Raw genomic sequence first — 15,737 nt, 5'->3', positions numbered from 1 at the left:
GTATTCTGTGTTAAACTGTAAACATCAAGCTTCTTCCATATAAACATATGGGAATGAATCATTCTTGTATACGTAATAAGGCCAGAAACATTAGCAGACACCTTGGCAGCAGTTACACAACAATAACACCTTGTCATCAATTAAAACTCATACCAGTAAATATCAGTTAAGCATTAATGCCATTTTATCAAAGTGTAAGGGGTATCCGTCATTTAAAAGTTCAGTTTAAGCACTGTACCAATTCATTCGTCATCTACTGTTGCTTTTTGCCCTGATTATGTTAAAAAACATTTGAAATGTATTCAAGTAAACCATATCATGCCTTTAAGTGCAAAAGTAGACACCCTTTAAAAAAAACTTAAATATGTAAAACAAAAATTGTGTCTCACAGGGTCACTATACTTTTTTAATGATTATTAAAATTCTGGACAGACGATAATTATGCAGGATTGAAATAAGAAAGGTAATGGTAAGACAATTATACTTTCTATCCTGCAATTATAAGGTGTCTGACAAAATGCTGCACTTACGTTGTTGTTTGGATTTTGGGGAAGTCCGGAATCTCTTCCTTCTTCTTTCGAAAAAAGAGCCAATAGGTGAGCAGTCCCACAATCAGAGAGAAGAGAAACATGTCGGCCACGCTAAACAAGGCCTCCTCTTGCGAGCTGCTGCCATCATCCGATGGTGTGATGTTTGGGTCTATTCCGGAGTCCCCCATGTTCATCTGTGACACTAAGAAAGAGAAACAACAAATAATTCAAGATGTAACGCTGTACAAAGGTATGGCAAATCATGACGGGACACAGCACCATGGATCAAGCTCAGTGTGAAACTCCACAACGAATGACAGACAGCAAGGAAAGTTTGACATTTCGTGAAATATGGTAACATGGATTTACAAAATACAACACCCAGAACGCTACAAGTACACTGCGTGCAGAGACGTGAACTTCACTCAGAATCAGAAGAGACATCTCAGAAGAGACATCTATTGGAGAAGTGTGGCTCACTGGTTAGAGCAGGCAGACCCTGAAGCAGAGGTCAGACCCGGGACCAGGGTTCAATTCCCAACGCGGCAGGGTCTTGAGCTTAAATGTCCATGGACTCGATAATTCTCGCTTCGGTGCCTGACCTAATCATGGGTTCACACTCCAACTCTGGGCATTAAGCTTGCTTAATCTCCACAACGCCCCCCCCCCCCCCGGCGGGATGCCTGGCTTTCACCTTGGGGATGCCCTGTAGGGGCTATCTCACAGGGAAAAGCCAGGACGGGTTCCCAAGGCAAGCATGGAGATACCCCTTCGGGGGTCGATTCTGGCGCTATATAAGAATATAATAATAATAATAATAATAATTGTATAGGGCTGTAGTCAGTGTTCCTCTTCACATACTAAACACAAGTCAACAAGCAGCAAAAGGAAGAAGTCTATAAACAAGCAATGGTGAATCGGAGAGGGACATCACAACTATGCAAAAGAGCCACTCTTTCAGCCAGTGACACCGTGTCTGCCTTCAGTGGACAATCATGAAGATTGCATAAATGACCGCCTGTTCCTCAATTCTGACGGATATCTGAATAAAACAAAAACTGCATCTTAGTGCCGATTACATACTTCCCTACCATTCCAGGAACTCTGTAACATCAATCAATACACAGTGTAGGGGAAAACATGGAACTGTAGTCTTACCCTTCAAATAATACAATGGGGCTGCTGTGCTAGGGTGTATGCATTGCAAAGATGTTTCATTGCGCGTTAATAATGCTGAGAGAGATAAGGATAACAAAGAAGTCCCAGTTCACAAATCAGTTCAGTTGGTGACGCAGGGATCAGGGCATCAACTGAAGTAATGTTGAGGCTCAGGGCTTAATGAGGCACCAATCATCAGAGATGGTGCGGTTCAGACGGTTCCCTACGCTCCACGACATGAAGTGACCAGTTCATAGCACGTCACCTCTTAGGGTCCACCCCTCGCCCCAACTGTCCGGTCCTAGAACACTCCTGAGAACAGCCACCAATGTTTTGATGAGTTATGAAACAAGGTTCTACCAATGAGGAAGGGTAACGTGAGGTAGAGTCAAGAAGAAAAATAAGGAACATAACAATTACATTACAGCAGCACTCTTCTCAGGAACTGTCCCGCGCAATCCTCGCCCAATCCTCGCCCTTTAAACCCTGGTAAAGATGGGGCATCCTACAATAACAAGCCGCAACTGATGAAGAGCCTACCTTGGCATTGTTCAACGCTGGGATACAAAAGCTGCATTCGCTGCCCATCTCTAAAACCAAGAGCACTAACCCAAACCAGGTGACCCCTTAATTCTCACATTTCTTAGAGGCTAAACTTGAGAAATTCCATAGTGGCAAAGGTGCCAATCTTAACTCAGTTTGTTAAGCGTCCTCCTGAAGAATCCGTGAAACGCATTTTGTGCTTTGCAAATGCTGCACTTCAAGCCTGGCCAGAAAATCGAGAAAAGTCTATTTAAATACATTTTTGCAAAGTAGCACTTATTTTTCGAATGCTGCGCGAAGTTTCAAACAGGCGATTGGAGTTCCCAGTAAGCATGACACTTTTCAAAGGTTGTTTCTACATGACTGTAGGTGGCAGTGAATAGGATTTCACAAAGCAACTCCTAATTTATGAGCGAGTGCTGATAATCACATTCTATTGTAGCATATCTTTTATTACGTTTAATCTACTGACGGTTTTGAAGAATGAGTGACACTTTATCTCGTATCCTAGTGCTAAGATGCCCGTGCAGGAGCGTATTTAAAGACTTCTTGTTAATGCAGGACAAAACAAACGCATTTCATGCCCAATGCTTAAAGAAGTAATCAAAATGATCAGTGACCTCCGCAGCACCCATCAGAGAAGGGGGCCTGGTGGCTTGGAGAGTGTACAAGTAAATCCTGGAGAGTCCCCAGCTCTTTTCTATCTCTATTTGGTCCTGCGAGAGTTACAAGATTGGTTTAGGTTATTCTTTCCCAGCTATAAAACAGCCAGGGTCAATTTTAATGAATCTCACTCCAGCCTGTCTCAGACAAGAAGGATATGTAACTTCACATATTTCTCTGCTGTTTACGGCCTGAGTCTGAGACACAGTGTTGCTGTTTGTGAACAGAGCGCGAGTACTGTCACTTGACAGCTCTGCTACCTTGAGTCTCAACTTTTATATTTTATAGCTTGAGCGATGCTTCGGACTGTTGCTAGAGTGTGATCTGTGTGTGAAGTGACCAACAGTCCTGCTCTCAAAGACAAAGGATGTAAGTGCTGAATATCCTGAGACATCTGCTGCCCATCGCCTTTGATCCAGTAAATGCTCTGTCACCTGAGAAATAGTTTGGATGCATAAAACTAGAATCTTTGGGTCTAGGATCATTTTGCAATTCTTCGACTGTGCCGCCCTAAGGTACCGAGTGGCCTGTAAGATCTGCGTAGTTCAGAGAATCTATTTGGAGTACATAAGAGAAGTAGAATGTATAACCGAAGCAAGATTTAACCTACATTTTACATATGAACGATTGCATAAATAGCATAACCAGAGACTCGCCTTTTTAGTCAGTAATATGGAGCTCGTACTGAAGAAGACACAATTCTTTTGTTGTCCTAGAGTGTGAAAAGCCAAATCAAAAACGGGTGGAGTGGGGGTTTAATCTTCCTGAGCACACCATGAAAGTGCTGAAAGGTTTCAGGAGAGCTCCCTCATAACCCAATGCTTTAGAGAGATTCTGCAAAAAATGATGCTGTTCAGTTCCCTCTTTGGCGCCATTTTATCAAAATGTTCTCCATTAGATGAGGGGGAAATCCTTGTAGACTTAGCTTGTACACTTTGTGCAATTCATGGGGAGTCTTTATGCCCCACCACTTTCGAAGCTCTCCAGCCGCCATGTGTGGAAAACTCAAAAATGCTTCAATATGCCACGGTTTGGTTTTCAGTCTAGTGAGCTTTGCAGCACAATACTTCAATCCTATTTGTATGTTCCAGCCAGTGGACTTGCAAAAGTGGTAGAATTAATTCCGATAAATTGGCATGCAGTTAATTTGCATGGTATTCAATGGCTACGTTTGATGATACATAATATAGCAGAGGGTCCTCAGAACAAAAACTAGTTATCTAAACTAGTTCCCAGAAGACAACTGAATACCGTATTCAAAAGTGTAATTGTTCCTAAATAGTGGAGCCAATTAATTGAAACAACTCCTCTGATGAAAAAGAAAGTCGAGTATTCCTTTCGAATAGTACTTTATTTCCTTTGGTCTGTTACCGAGTTTCATGCATGAACAGTCAAACACTAAGAAAAGAGTAAGAGAATGTGTTTTTTTGACGATGAGCGATCTTAGTATGTTGTAACCAGTGGCCCGGTGTGAATTAGGATATCTTCAACAGTTAGTAGTTATGGAATGAGCTCAGAAAAACTGTTAACAAGTAACTTTCGTCATTTAGCGGATGGAACTATGAAAATTGCTAAAAGATGCATAGATCTGACCGATGAAACAACAATGGACAATCTCTTGGAGTACAGTTACTCACTCCCTGCAAGTGCAAATTTTCTTCAATCCCTTGGTTACAAGAATAGTTGTTACGGATAACGAGACAGGCCAGGAGATTTCAGACCGGGAAGAACACTCAGAAGAGCAGTTCTGCCTGAGAATACCAACTGTGCACCCGGTCCGTGCGAGCTACCAGTGAACAACTGGTGGGCCTGCATCATGCACAAAGTGTCTACCAACCAACCTTGGAACAGTCTCCAGGACAAGGGCAGGTGCAAGAAGTCTGGTGCCATCTTGGATACACCGCTCGCAACAAAACCTCAAGTAACTCTAGTAACTAAAACCGCCCTCAACAAACTCAGAATCCCGAGGCACGTCTGCCCACACCTACGGTGTCCTCGGTGAGACTAGGAATAAATCCAAGTACAACTGCAAAACTTCTACGGACTACCTGAGTCAGGCATCTTAGTCAATGGAATCTACGATGCATGATCTGCCACCCTTTATGCAACCCCAAGCTTCCTTATAAAAGCATGTATGTATATATATATATATATATATATATATATATATATATATATATATATATATATATATAGAGAGAGAGAGAGAGAGAAAATTAAAAAAATAAAATAATGCATATAACAGTGTATGTTTATTTAATGATTACATTTATAGGCATCTAAAACTATGTAAATATTACATGTATGCCCATGTGGATATATATTTATTTACTGAATAAGCAACAGTTACGATGTCTGTATAGTTTGGTGTAGGAATAGGGCACAAGTTAATGTTAAAAGAAAACCACTGAAATACACCACCTGTAGTTTATCGAACTAACTATAACTTGCCCTCCACTATTTAATTTTTCTGACCTCACATATTGCATCACTCAGAATATCACACTTTATTCTGAAATTACTGAGGATGATAGTGAAAACGTATAGAAAATGTGCTTTCATTTTAGCTTCTGGAGCACCTTTCATAATTTCTATGAGAAAATAACGAAATAAACAGTTTCCTCTCAAACATGGTTCATGCAACCCCAGCATAGGACTAGCATTTTCCATAGGGCAAAATGACCTGTCAACTAACCAGAATTCTTAAAATGAGTAAAACACCAACAAATGATTTATATTGAGATTAAAATCTGTTTTGGCTCTTTTTATGTTTTTTTGTTGCACGGTTCCTTTCTGGAAAAAACGAGCGCAGACCCAATTTTGTGCTAGTTCAGTTATTTATTTTGCCACCAAAGCTAGCCGCCATGACGCTTTTCGGCTGTCCCTCGGCCTTGATCACATGACACGGCTCATGCTGTGCTCTTCATTTTTAAAGTGCTAGTGCCATTTTTTTGCCATAATGAACATAGACAACATACTATGGCCACATTGTAAGACTTATCAAATAAATATATAAATATGCATATGACAATTCACAATGTGCAATAGTAAAGTATAATAACAGTAGAATACATTATTTTTCAAAAGTTATTTTTTTAAAAAAGCCTAAACTTGTTACCTCCTCATAATAGTTCAGGTGACTCAATTGCTCTTTAATAATAACTTGACCGATCATTTCTTGCTCATACTCCGTGTTGTTTTTGATGAAGTGGTTACATACTGCATTCAGATTTTTGTTAGACATACAACACAATACCGTACTGAGACGCACAAGTGAAATTGCGCTGGTTCCGATCATGTTAACTGGCCGAGTGCACACTGCCTATGTGTGTGCTTCATCTCGGTCATTCGCGCTCCAGTTTGAAGCTTCATGGGAATTGAAGTCCTGATGGTCGTTGGTCAGGCCGTTCTTAGTTGAAACTCGCATGTTTTTTGGTATCCATATATAGGCAAAAACTAACAAGATTTCAGGACTAATTATCATTATATACTACAAGAAATTATGCTTACAAGACGTACTAGGAGCTGTTTGGAGTATTCATATTTGTGTTTAACTTTTCATGGTAGATTGGGCACTTTACTTAACAAATGCTTGCTTTAAGCCAAAATGTGTGGTCGTGCACCTAATAGACGGGTGTTTCTGTAATAGAGTGCCATCTTTTGCAGAGGGGTGTGGTGTGTAAGTGTGTGTGTGTGTGTGTGTGTGTGTGTGTGTGTATCTCTGAGTGGAGGGAAAGGAGACATGAAATGTTGATTTGTTTTTTCTTATATATATATATATATATATATATATATATATATAAATAAATGTATAGATATGTACAAAACAAATAAAAATAAAAATAAAAAAAATAAAAGATATCCTTTTTCTTCACTCTCTGCCTTAGGCTTCTCCAACGAGTAGCTCGTGAGCTACTGATAGCTCTCTAGCTACCTGTGAGTAGCTCTCCCATGTTCAGCCCAGCCTACTAAGCTAGATCATTTTGCTTAAATGAATTAGTATATGTATACCAAAATTAACAAGCATTGGAAATGCAATAGGTCTCGCACCATTAGAGTTAGTGCTTTTAGAATTGTTTATGGGTTTTTTTTTGTAAATGTTTAGCATTTTTGTTTCCTGTAGCCAATGCTAAAGTATTACAAATAAAAAAAGCCATAAACATTTCTAAAAGCTCTAACTGAAATGGTCTGAGAACTATTGCACTGTGTGAGGGTGAGGGTGAGTGAGGGTGAGTGAGGGTGAGTGAGGGTGAGTGAGGGTGAGGGGTTGAGGGTGAGTGAGGGTGAGTGAGGGTGAGTGAGGGTGAGTGAGGGTGAGTGAGGGTGAGTGAGGGTGAGGGGTTGAGGGTGAGGTGTTGAGGGTGAGTGAAGGTGGGTGAGGGTGAGGGTGAGTGAGGTGTTGAGGGTGAGTGAGGGTGAGTGAGGGTGAGTGAGGGTGAGGGGTTTTGGGTGAGTGAGGGTGAGGGGGAGTAGTTGAGGCTGAGTGAGGGTGAGTGAGGGGTTGAGGGTGAGGGGTTGAGGGTGAGTGAGTGAGGGTGAGGGGTTGAGGGTGAGTGAGGGTGAGGGTGAGTGAGGGTGAGGGTGAGGGGTTGAGGGTGAGTGAGGGGTTGAGGGTGAGGGGTTGAGGGAAAGTGAGGGTTTGAGGGTGAGGGGTTGAGGGTGAGGGAGGGTGAGTGAGGGTGAGGGGGGAGGGGTCGAGGGGGAGGGGTTGAGGGTGAGAGAGGGTGAGTGAGTGAGGGTGAGGGGTTGAGGGTGAGTGAGGGTGAGGGGTTGAGGGTGGGTGAGTGAGGGTGAGGGTTTGAGGGTGAGGGGTTGAGGGTGAGTGAGTGAGGGTGAGGGGTTGAGGGTGAGTGAGGTTGAGGGTGGTTGAGTGAGGATGAGTGAAAGTGAGGGTGAGTGAGGGGTTGAGGGTGAGGGGTTGAGGGTGAGTGGGTGAGGGGTTGAGGGTGAGTGAGGGTGAGGGTGAGTGAGGGTGAGTGAGGGTGAGTGGTTGAGGGTGAGTGAGGATGAGTGAGAGTGAGGAAGATCACCTGCCAATGTGAGCCCAGCATTCACTCGAAAACTGAACTCCAGTTGTCTTACAGGAAGTATGCAGCGGGCGTAGATAAATGGGTAAATAGTTGCGACAGTCAGAGAAAGTGTATCAGGCCCTGCGAAGATTATATTTCTATAAAGCGTACTGGAGCTTTACAAGGCCCCTTACTATGTCAAACTCAACCCTACTTGTTGGGCCCTCCGAAGGAGGTGAGGCTGGGTTGGAACATAGGGAATCGAATCAGTAATTCGAAATAGTGCTCCCAGACATGTCACATTGGCGCTAGGCAGGAGTAAGTACGCCATCTCTGCAAAGAATGCTCATCAAACCAGAAGGCAAAATGAATATAGTTTCTACCCTGGGAGTCATCCATTAATTCTATTTTAAAGTGCACCAGAAGTAAGGTAATGCAAGAACTCAGTTAAAGACGGTGCAAGATAACTGTATTCTAAACTTTTTTTTTTCCAAACAAAAGGGGGCAAGAATTGTTCAGTTACAAAAGAGCTGAACGAACTGCACTGTGCGAGTTCTTTGCTACCCATATCTTTGAGAGTTATAAGTCTACTTGGTAAAGTGCACTTCAAATTAATATTTTAAAATCGAACTTACGTTTAGGGTGCGTTTACAAGCGTGTGACAGATTCTAGCAGTTGCAGCCAATGAATATTGATACAAAAACAAATTCTTCACTTTTCTAGGGTAAAAACAAATATTTTTTTCTGTGGGGCTCGTAAAATAGAGCATGGAAAAATAAGGCTGCGCCTGAATTTAAATAAATAAAAGCCCTCACAGCGCTAAAAACAGACATCCGTAAGGAAGAGTCGCCCACAGGGTGAAACATAAAAGGGTATGCAGGGCTCTGGAAGTGTATGCTACCTCTCACATACGTACATTTTATTTAGTTCGTCCACGGACGTTATTGTATTGGGTATGTAAATAGGGGGTTGCCTTACACGTCATTGTAGAGGCTGCCATGGTTTTATAAAACACATCCTTGCCCTCTCCGTCCCCTTAAAGAGGTCCGATGGCCAGCCCGGACCAGCAGCAAGTGCTCTTGGACTCCAGTCCGGTGAGGAGGAGAAGCAGCTCAAACACTAGGCTTCGAATAAAAAAAAATGCGACACGGCGGGCAGGGGAGGGGGCGGAGCGGGTAAAATAAACAAACGAGACGGAGGGAAGAGAGGGGAGGGGGGAGGAGAAATGCGACACGGCGGGAAGGGGAGGGGGCGGAGCGGGTTAAATTAAACAAACGAGACGGAGGGAAGAGAGGGGAGGGGGGAGGAGAAATGCGACACGGCGGGAAGGGGAGGGGGCGGAGCGGGTAAAACAAGACGGACGTGCACGCGCTTTTAAGCTCAATGCGCATGCGCATTGAGCTTAAAAGTCACGGGCACTGCAAGGAATCGCCACGATTCCTTGCAGTGGATAAAGATTGGATAAGCCCCCATAGTCTTGCTTGCTCGATGCGCATGCGCATCGACAGGCGAGACCTAAAAAGGGTGTGTTGAAGATGAAATCGCCGATGTTAGGAGAAAGACAGTTGAACTTCCAAAGTATATTTATAGATGAAATTTGAGTGATAAATCAGGTAGCATAGAGGAGGCTTTATTTATTACTCGTAAAATAACCTTAGTGTCTGTGCATTGCAGCTAGGGCTGGTATGTATTACTCATGTACAGGCATTCCAAACTGATAAACCTCTTTTGCATTACTGGAAACCCCGCCTGACAGAAGTGAACACTGTTTACAAACTTACACGAGATGGCCACTAATGTAATCTGGTCTTTTGTGGTCACTATACAACACGAATAATAGCAGTAGCTCCGTAGGATTTTCATTGAACATAAGTTGCTCTTATTACAGAAAAGGATGAAGACCCCTCAGCCCAAACCGTTCAGGCTACATGGTTCCAAACTTCTATCTACCTACGCATTCAACTAATAGGCACGGTCACATGTCCACCACTCCCAATAACATATCAAATCTACCCTTTACTAATCGATTTCAATTAATCTACACCTATTCAAAACAATAGAGCAATGCATGAGATCTCAAGAGCACAAACTTAACGCAACTAATCCTAGGAAGGACTACAAAGGAAGCCCATTTTACTTTTTATTCTACTCTCCATTTACCTCTATAACCTTGGGGTTCACTGTAGTGTGCTATGCACCGCAAAGTGCTTCTTCACCTCGTCAGTGGTAGTAAGTGTTACATGAATACAATGTACAATGATATATGGCAGATATCTTTAATCCCAAGGGTCGTCCTGCCAGAACAAACACGCATTAGACACAATCACCGAATCAACCGGGAAATCTTCAGTGACAGACATGTCAATTTGTGGTGGCAGAACTGAAGCAATCCTCTGATCCACACACACAACACCAAACGTTTTCCATGCAGGTCACACGCGAAACCATTCTGCATCACAGTGCACTCTACCTTGCAGCAAAAGAGAAAAGGGCTGTACACCACTTAGAGAGCCACACTAGCGCAGTGGATCCAGCCTTCCAGAAGTACCAGAAGCTGGTAGGTGATTGGAGAGGAGGCTGCATAGGTTAAGAGGGAGTGAAAGGCGCGGTGGGTATCAATGAGAGCGCAGCACGGGTATGAGAGGACTAGTTATGGGAAGACAGTGAGTGACAGGGGAAAAGTAGAAGTGATGTGCAGTGAGTGATAGGAGAGCTCAGGCGACATGCTGGCGGACCAGGCTGAAAATTGAGAGACGATGTGCTAGCCTAGGAGAGGTGAGCCGTGGCAGCAGTAGCTAGCAGGAGGCCATCAGAGACGTGGGCATCAATAGAGGAGATGGTCCCTGATGGAGTGGGTCAGTAGTGACGGAAAAGGTGGACACTGATGGGAGATGGACATTAACAGGACAGTAGGGCAGTGATAAAGTAGGTAATCTGTCTTGGTGAAGATGTGGAGTGACGGGAAAGGTAAACACTAACAGGAGAGGTGACACTTAACTGCAGAAGCGGACACTTTCCAGAAATGGAGGCAGGGAGAAAACAGGTGGGCTGTGAGGTGGTGAGTGACAGGAGAGGGGGATAATGACTTGATGGACGGGTAGTGACAGGAGAGAAGTGCCAGTGGAGGCAGAGGGCAGTGACAGGAGATCTGGACACTGATGGGAAAGGTGCTCAGTGGCAGAATAGGTGGACACTGGCATGCAATGTGTATGCATTTGAAAGACGTTAAAAGTGCCATGAGAGATGGACAGTGACAGGTAGAGGGCCCGTTTTAAAATCCAAACAGTGATAGGACAGGCAGGCTATGACTCGAATTGTTGCACTGGCCAGAGAAGTGGCCTTAGGTCCCGTGACCAAGTCAGAGTGGGGCAAAGAGGGACAAGACACAAAAAGTAACAATGACACGAAGGGAAGGGCTTAGTCATTTATTCCAAGTACCCAAACAGCGTTTTAATACAGATCCATCACCACATATTCATCACCACATCGTCAACTGCCCCCCACCACTTCCCCCAGTTACACACACACAGGCCTATTTTTAAGGGGGTTCACGACAAAAATATCTTGTGCAGAGGCTCAGCCTTACGAAGTTTGAAGAGCACTATAACAGTGGCAACAAAGCACGGCACATATGATGAATAAATTACAGCGGAAACAATAGTTAAAGGGAATTCGGCTTAAAATGTATTTTCTTTAGATTTTAAACTCGCAATGTTCTGGCTGGGACAGAAAGCACAGCAGCAGAGAACAGATAGATTTAAAATGGCATATTTTTCCTTTGAAGATAAAGACAAGCATTTGCAATGCAATAGGTCTCACATTTTAAAAGTTTGAGCAGTTGGCATTGCTAATAATAATGCAACACTCGCATCTGACTGTCTCAAACTAACTACACAACATAAAACAGACCACAGTTCTTCAAATTAGCCACAATACCTGAAACTGATCAAAGTACGTGAAACTAACTGCAGTACGATATCTGGAACGGACCACGACCCTTAAAACAAACATATGTGGCACTGAGCGGTATATGGTGAGTGTAGTTATGTTGTATTGAGTAGATTGCAAATATGTGTTGTAAATATGTGTTGTGTAATTATGTGGTATTGAGTGTTAAGATGTGGAGAGTATTTTTGTTGCATTGATTAGTGTGTAAATATGTGGTTTGTAAGTGTATGGTACTGAGTGGTATATGGGTGTATTTATGTTGCATTGAGTAGAGTGCATAACTACACTCGACATAATACCACTCAGTACCACATAATTACACTGTATTCAATACAACATAAATACACTTCACATACCACTCAGTACTACATATTTGCACGTCACATAATTGCTCTCTACTTAATGCAACATAAATACACTCCACACAATACCAATCTGTGCGCCACATAACACAAAACATAATTACACTGTACTCAAAGCAACATAAATACACACCTTTCACTCAAGTTCGCACACTATGTTAAAAAAAAATTGCAAAGCAATAGGTCTCACGTTACTGAATCTCTGAACTGCTAGTGTTGCATTATTATTAGCAATGCCAACAGCTCAAGCCTTTATATTGTGAGACCTATTGTATTGCAAATGCTTGTTCTCCCTTGGTGTCTATCCATCCTCTGTGTATTCAACACAGATATAGACCTTGCCTTAGGAGGAAGCATTGGGAAACCGTCAGTTTCCACTGCCATCACCTCATAGATGCAATATTTGACCTTCTATCCTGCAAGGGGAAGCACTATCAGAGTGAGGTGAGGCAACTGCCACGCCCTAGTAACGCAACTTACTAGATCTGCACTTTAACCACAGTCACTTTATAGCACTGCTTGCCCACTGATTTGCATAGTGGAGGGTGCACTACCAATAAAATGGCAAGGTCAATCGGGCTAGTCATCTGGCCTGGAAACATGGCTTAATAAACCTGACCTCTACAATCCCAAACCAGCATCCCCTTAGCTACCCTATTCATGAGGGATGCACAACATCTAAAAACTCTCAAAATTCCTTTAAGGCTGTGAAGAAGGAAAAAACTAGGAGGGGTGTCATCGGTATCAAGCACCTTCAGTGTATTCTACTTTCATATAATGACGTCTGAGCCTCTCCTTCATTCCTGTAAGGGGGTTAGTGTAGAAGGGGCTCTTTCCTGCAGTTTGAGTGGGCGCAGTGTGAGAGGTACTGAATCTAATCTTGAGGGGTGGGCTGTGAAGAAGTAGCACTGGATCCGTTGCCGCATGAACAATGGTTTGGGGGAGGCACACACTGCAGAATGGGTACAGTATGGTAGTAAAATGTGCCATACTTAGCTGCTGAGTGAAAGAAGAAGCTCTGAGAAAGGTCTCACCCTTCTTATACCGATCTGAGTGATGTAGGAGGTGGCACTCCCCTTGCTGCCATACTCGGAGAGGGGATAGAGTGAGAGTGGCATTCACGCTACTCTCACCCAATGAATGGAGATTGGTTTGTTAATGGCACTTGCCGTCAGATGAGTAGTAAATTATGAGGAGGCCGCAGTCAGTTTGCTCTCCTGAATTTTCTTTCACCAGCACTACACTAAGGTTAAGGTCACAAAAAAAACAGGATTCTGTTGGTGTGGGGGGAGGTGGTGGGTGTTGGTCATTATTCCTAAAGAGCTACATTGAAAACAACACAAGCTTCTCCTGAAAAAGTGCACTTTCATGTGCTATATTCCATCACACAGCATTCACACAATATACAACGTGTCTTATGCTCACAGACACATGCTATTGCTATACATATGCAATGTACACGCATGCTGCGCTACATAAGAAACCTGTTTAAGAAGAAATATTGAAGTCTTACACGTTTGAACAACCTTGGAAAAATCCACTACCCTGAGGCAAGTGCACTAATACAAATCCACCCAAGCATGTAGAAGTTTGACTGCAATTAACTTCTGCATTTTTCTACCAATCTGGTTCAAGAAATGTGACCTTTTAGCAGTTCAGCCGAAACACGCACAGCAAAAAGCCCAACGCTGGTCTAGGAATGTAATGATTAAAAACAAAACAAATGTGCTAACTAACCCTGCAAACTGCTGGGTAAGAAAGGAAGGCAACACAATCGAAAATATGAATATATACATGGAACTAAAGAATCGCATATATGGGGCTAACAAAACACATCTTCACAATCTCCTTTGATGGTGGATTCATGTTCAAGTAAAAATATCAATATAGAATATTTAGGGCAGTTTGGATGGACTATTGACAGTTTCTTTTCTACAGCACTTTAAAAGGCACTTCTCTGCTTTCCCAACTCAGAAAATCATCAAGCTTCAGTAGCCTCAAAACGTCCTCAAGTGAGGAGAACGGGGTAGATTTGTTCTAATATACATATGCTCTGCAAGTTGCTCGTTGCTGTAAGGATAGATATGGGTACACAAACACACATTTTGAGAAGAAGTTGGGAGGAGGATCTAAAGGGAATGAAGGCTGCGTTTGCTTTAATTACTTACCGGTAATTGCATTACTCTGAGTCCTACTCCCTCGCTTCCCTTACTTACGAAATTGAGGCATCCCTGCCTCACCAGACACCCGTACCCACGTGATTTGTCACGTGGGGACTATATATAGCCCCAGCCCCCTCAAACCTCCTGTAATACCACACAGATCGAAACCATACCAAAAGGTTGGCCTGGACCATCAGGGAGGGAGGGAGGGATGTAAGTAAGGGAAGCGAGGGAGTAGGACTCAGAGTAATGCAATTACCGGTAAGTAATTGAAGCATTACCTCATCGTCCCTCCCTCGCTTCCCTTCCTTACGAAATTGAGATGTACAAAGCCAAACAGGACAACCAAAGAAGGTATGCAAAAAACAGGTTTATTAAAAAACACAAAAGACCAGGGGAAAAAATCACTATTCAGGAATCATAGTGGAAAGAACCCTGTGTCCAAACACATCAGTACAGTCAATCTCCTGGCCAATCCTGTAATGAGAGGCAAAGGTCAGCGGGGAAGCCCAGGTGGCAGCCCGGCAGATCTCTGAAATGGAAGCCCCTTGGACCTCCGCACAGGAAGCAGCCATGGAGCGAGTGGAACAACCCTGAACCCCCAAAGGAGAAAGGTGCCCCCCCTCTTTGTACGCCAAAGAAATCAGAGAACGAACCCAACGACTCAAGGAAGGAGTAGAAGGACGCAAACCCCTATTCACAGGACCAAAATTAACAAAAGGGGAATCTGAGAGACGGAAAGGAGCGACCCGCTCCAAATAGACCAGGAGAGCCCTCCTAACATCCAAAGAGTGAAGCCGCACCTCAGACTCCGAGGACGGGGAACCAAAAAAGGAAGGAAGAACCAACTCCTGATCCCTGTGGAATTGAGAGTCCACCTTAGGACGAAAGGAAAGAATAGGTCGCAACACGATCCTGTCATCAAAAACCCGACAAAAAGGGTGTTTGGAAGAAAGAGCCCCCAGTTCACTCAGGCGGCGAGCAGATGAAATGGCCACCAAAAAGAAAGTCTTGAAGGACAACAGGCGCAGATCCACAGAAACCAACGGCTCAAAGGGAGATGACATCAAGGCGTCCAAGACCAGAGAAAGATCCCAGGTCGGAAAATGCCGCCGAGGGGCAGGAAGAACGTTACTCAAACCCTTAAAAAGGCGACTGACCAACCCCTCAGAATCCGAGAGATTGCCCCAAGAGCTCCTAAACGCCCTAATCGCAGCCCACTGCAAACGAAGGGAAGACACCTTCAAGCCCAAGGAAGCACCCTCCTGAAGAAACAGCATCACCTCAAACAAAGAAGAGGAAGAGGGGTCCAAACCTTTGACAAGACACCACCGACTGAAAGAACGCCAGTGCCGTAGGTAA

The 15,737-nt window shown here is 43.5% G+C and overlaps 1 protein-coding gene across 4 annotated transcripts in view; it reads right to left on the bottom strand.

Annotated features, from left to right (window-relative positions):
- The window catches only part of POR (cytochrome p450 oxidoreductase), a 532,686-nt gene that overhangs the window by 408,390 nt on the left and 108,559 nt on the right, over window positions 1–15,737 (bottom strand). For all 4 annotated transcript variants that reach the window (XM_086954766.1, XM_086954764.1, XM_086954765.1 and 1 more), the window contains one exon: window positions 531–732. In XM_086954766.1, the coding sequence (XP_086810892.1) occupies window positions 531–724 (194 nt within the window). In that variant the 5' untranslated portion in view covers window positions 725–732. The remainder of the gene's footprint in view (window positions 1–530; window positions 733–15,737) is intronic.

The sequence above is a fragment of the Lissotriton vulgaris genome, chromosome 2_1 (assembly GCF_964263255.1).
Source record: "Lissotriton vulgaris chromosome 2_1, aLisVul1.2, whole genome shotgun sequence".
NCBI classification, from domain to species: domain Eukaryota; kingdom Metazoa; phylum Chordata; class Amphibia; order Caudata; family Salamandridae; genus Lissotriton; species Lissotriton vulgaris.
The sequence above is the reverse complement of the archived record's forward strand: the minus strand, read 5'-3'. Positions and strand labels throughout refer to the sequence as shown.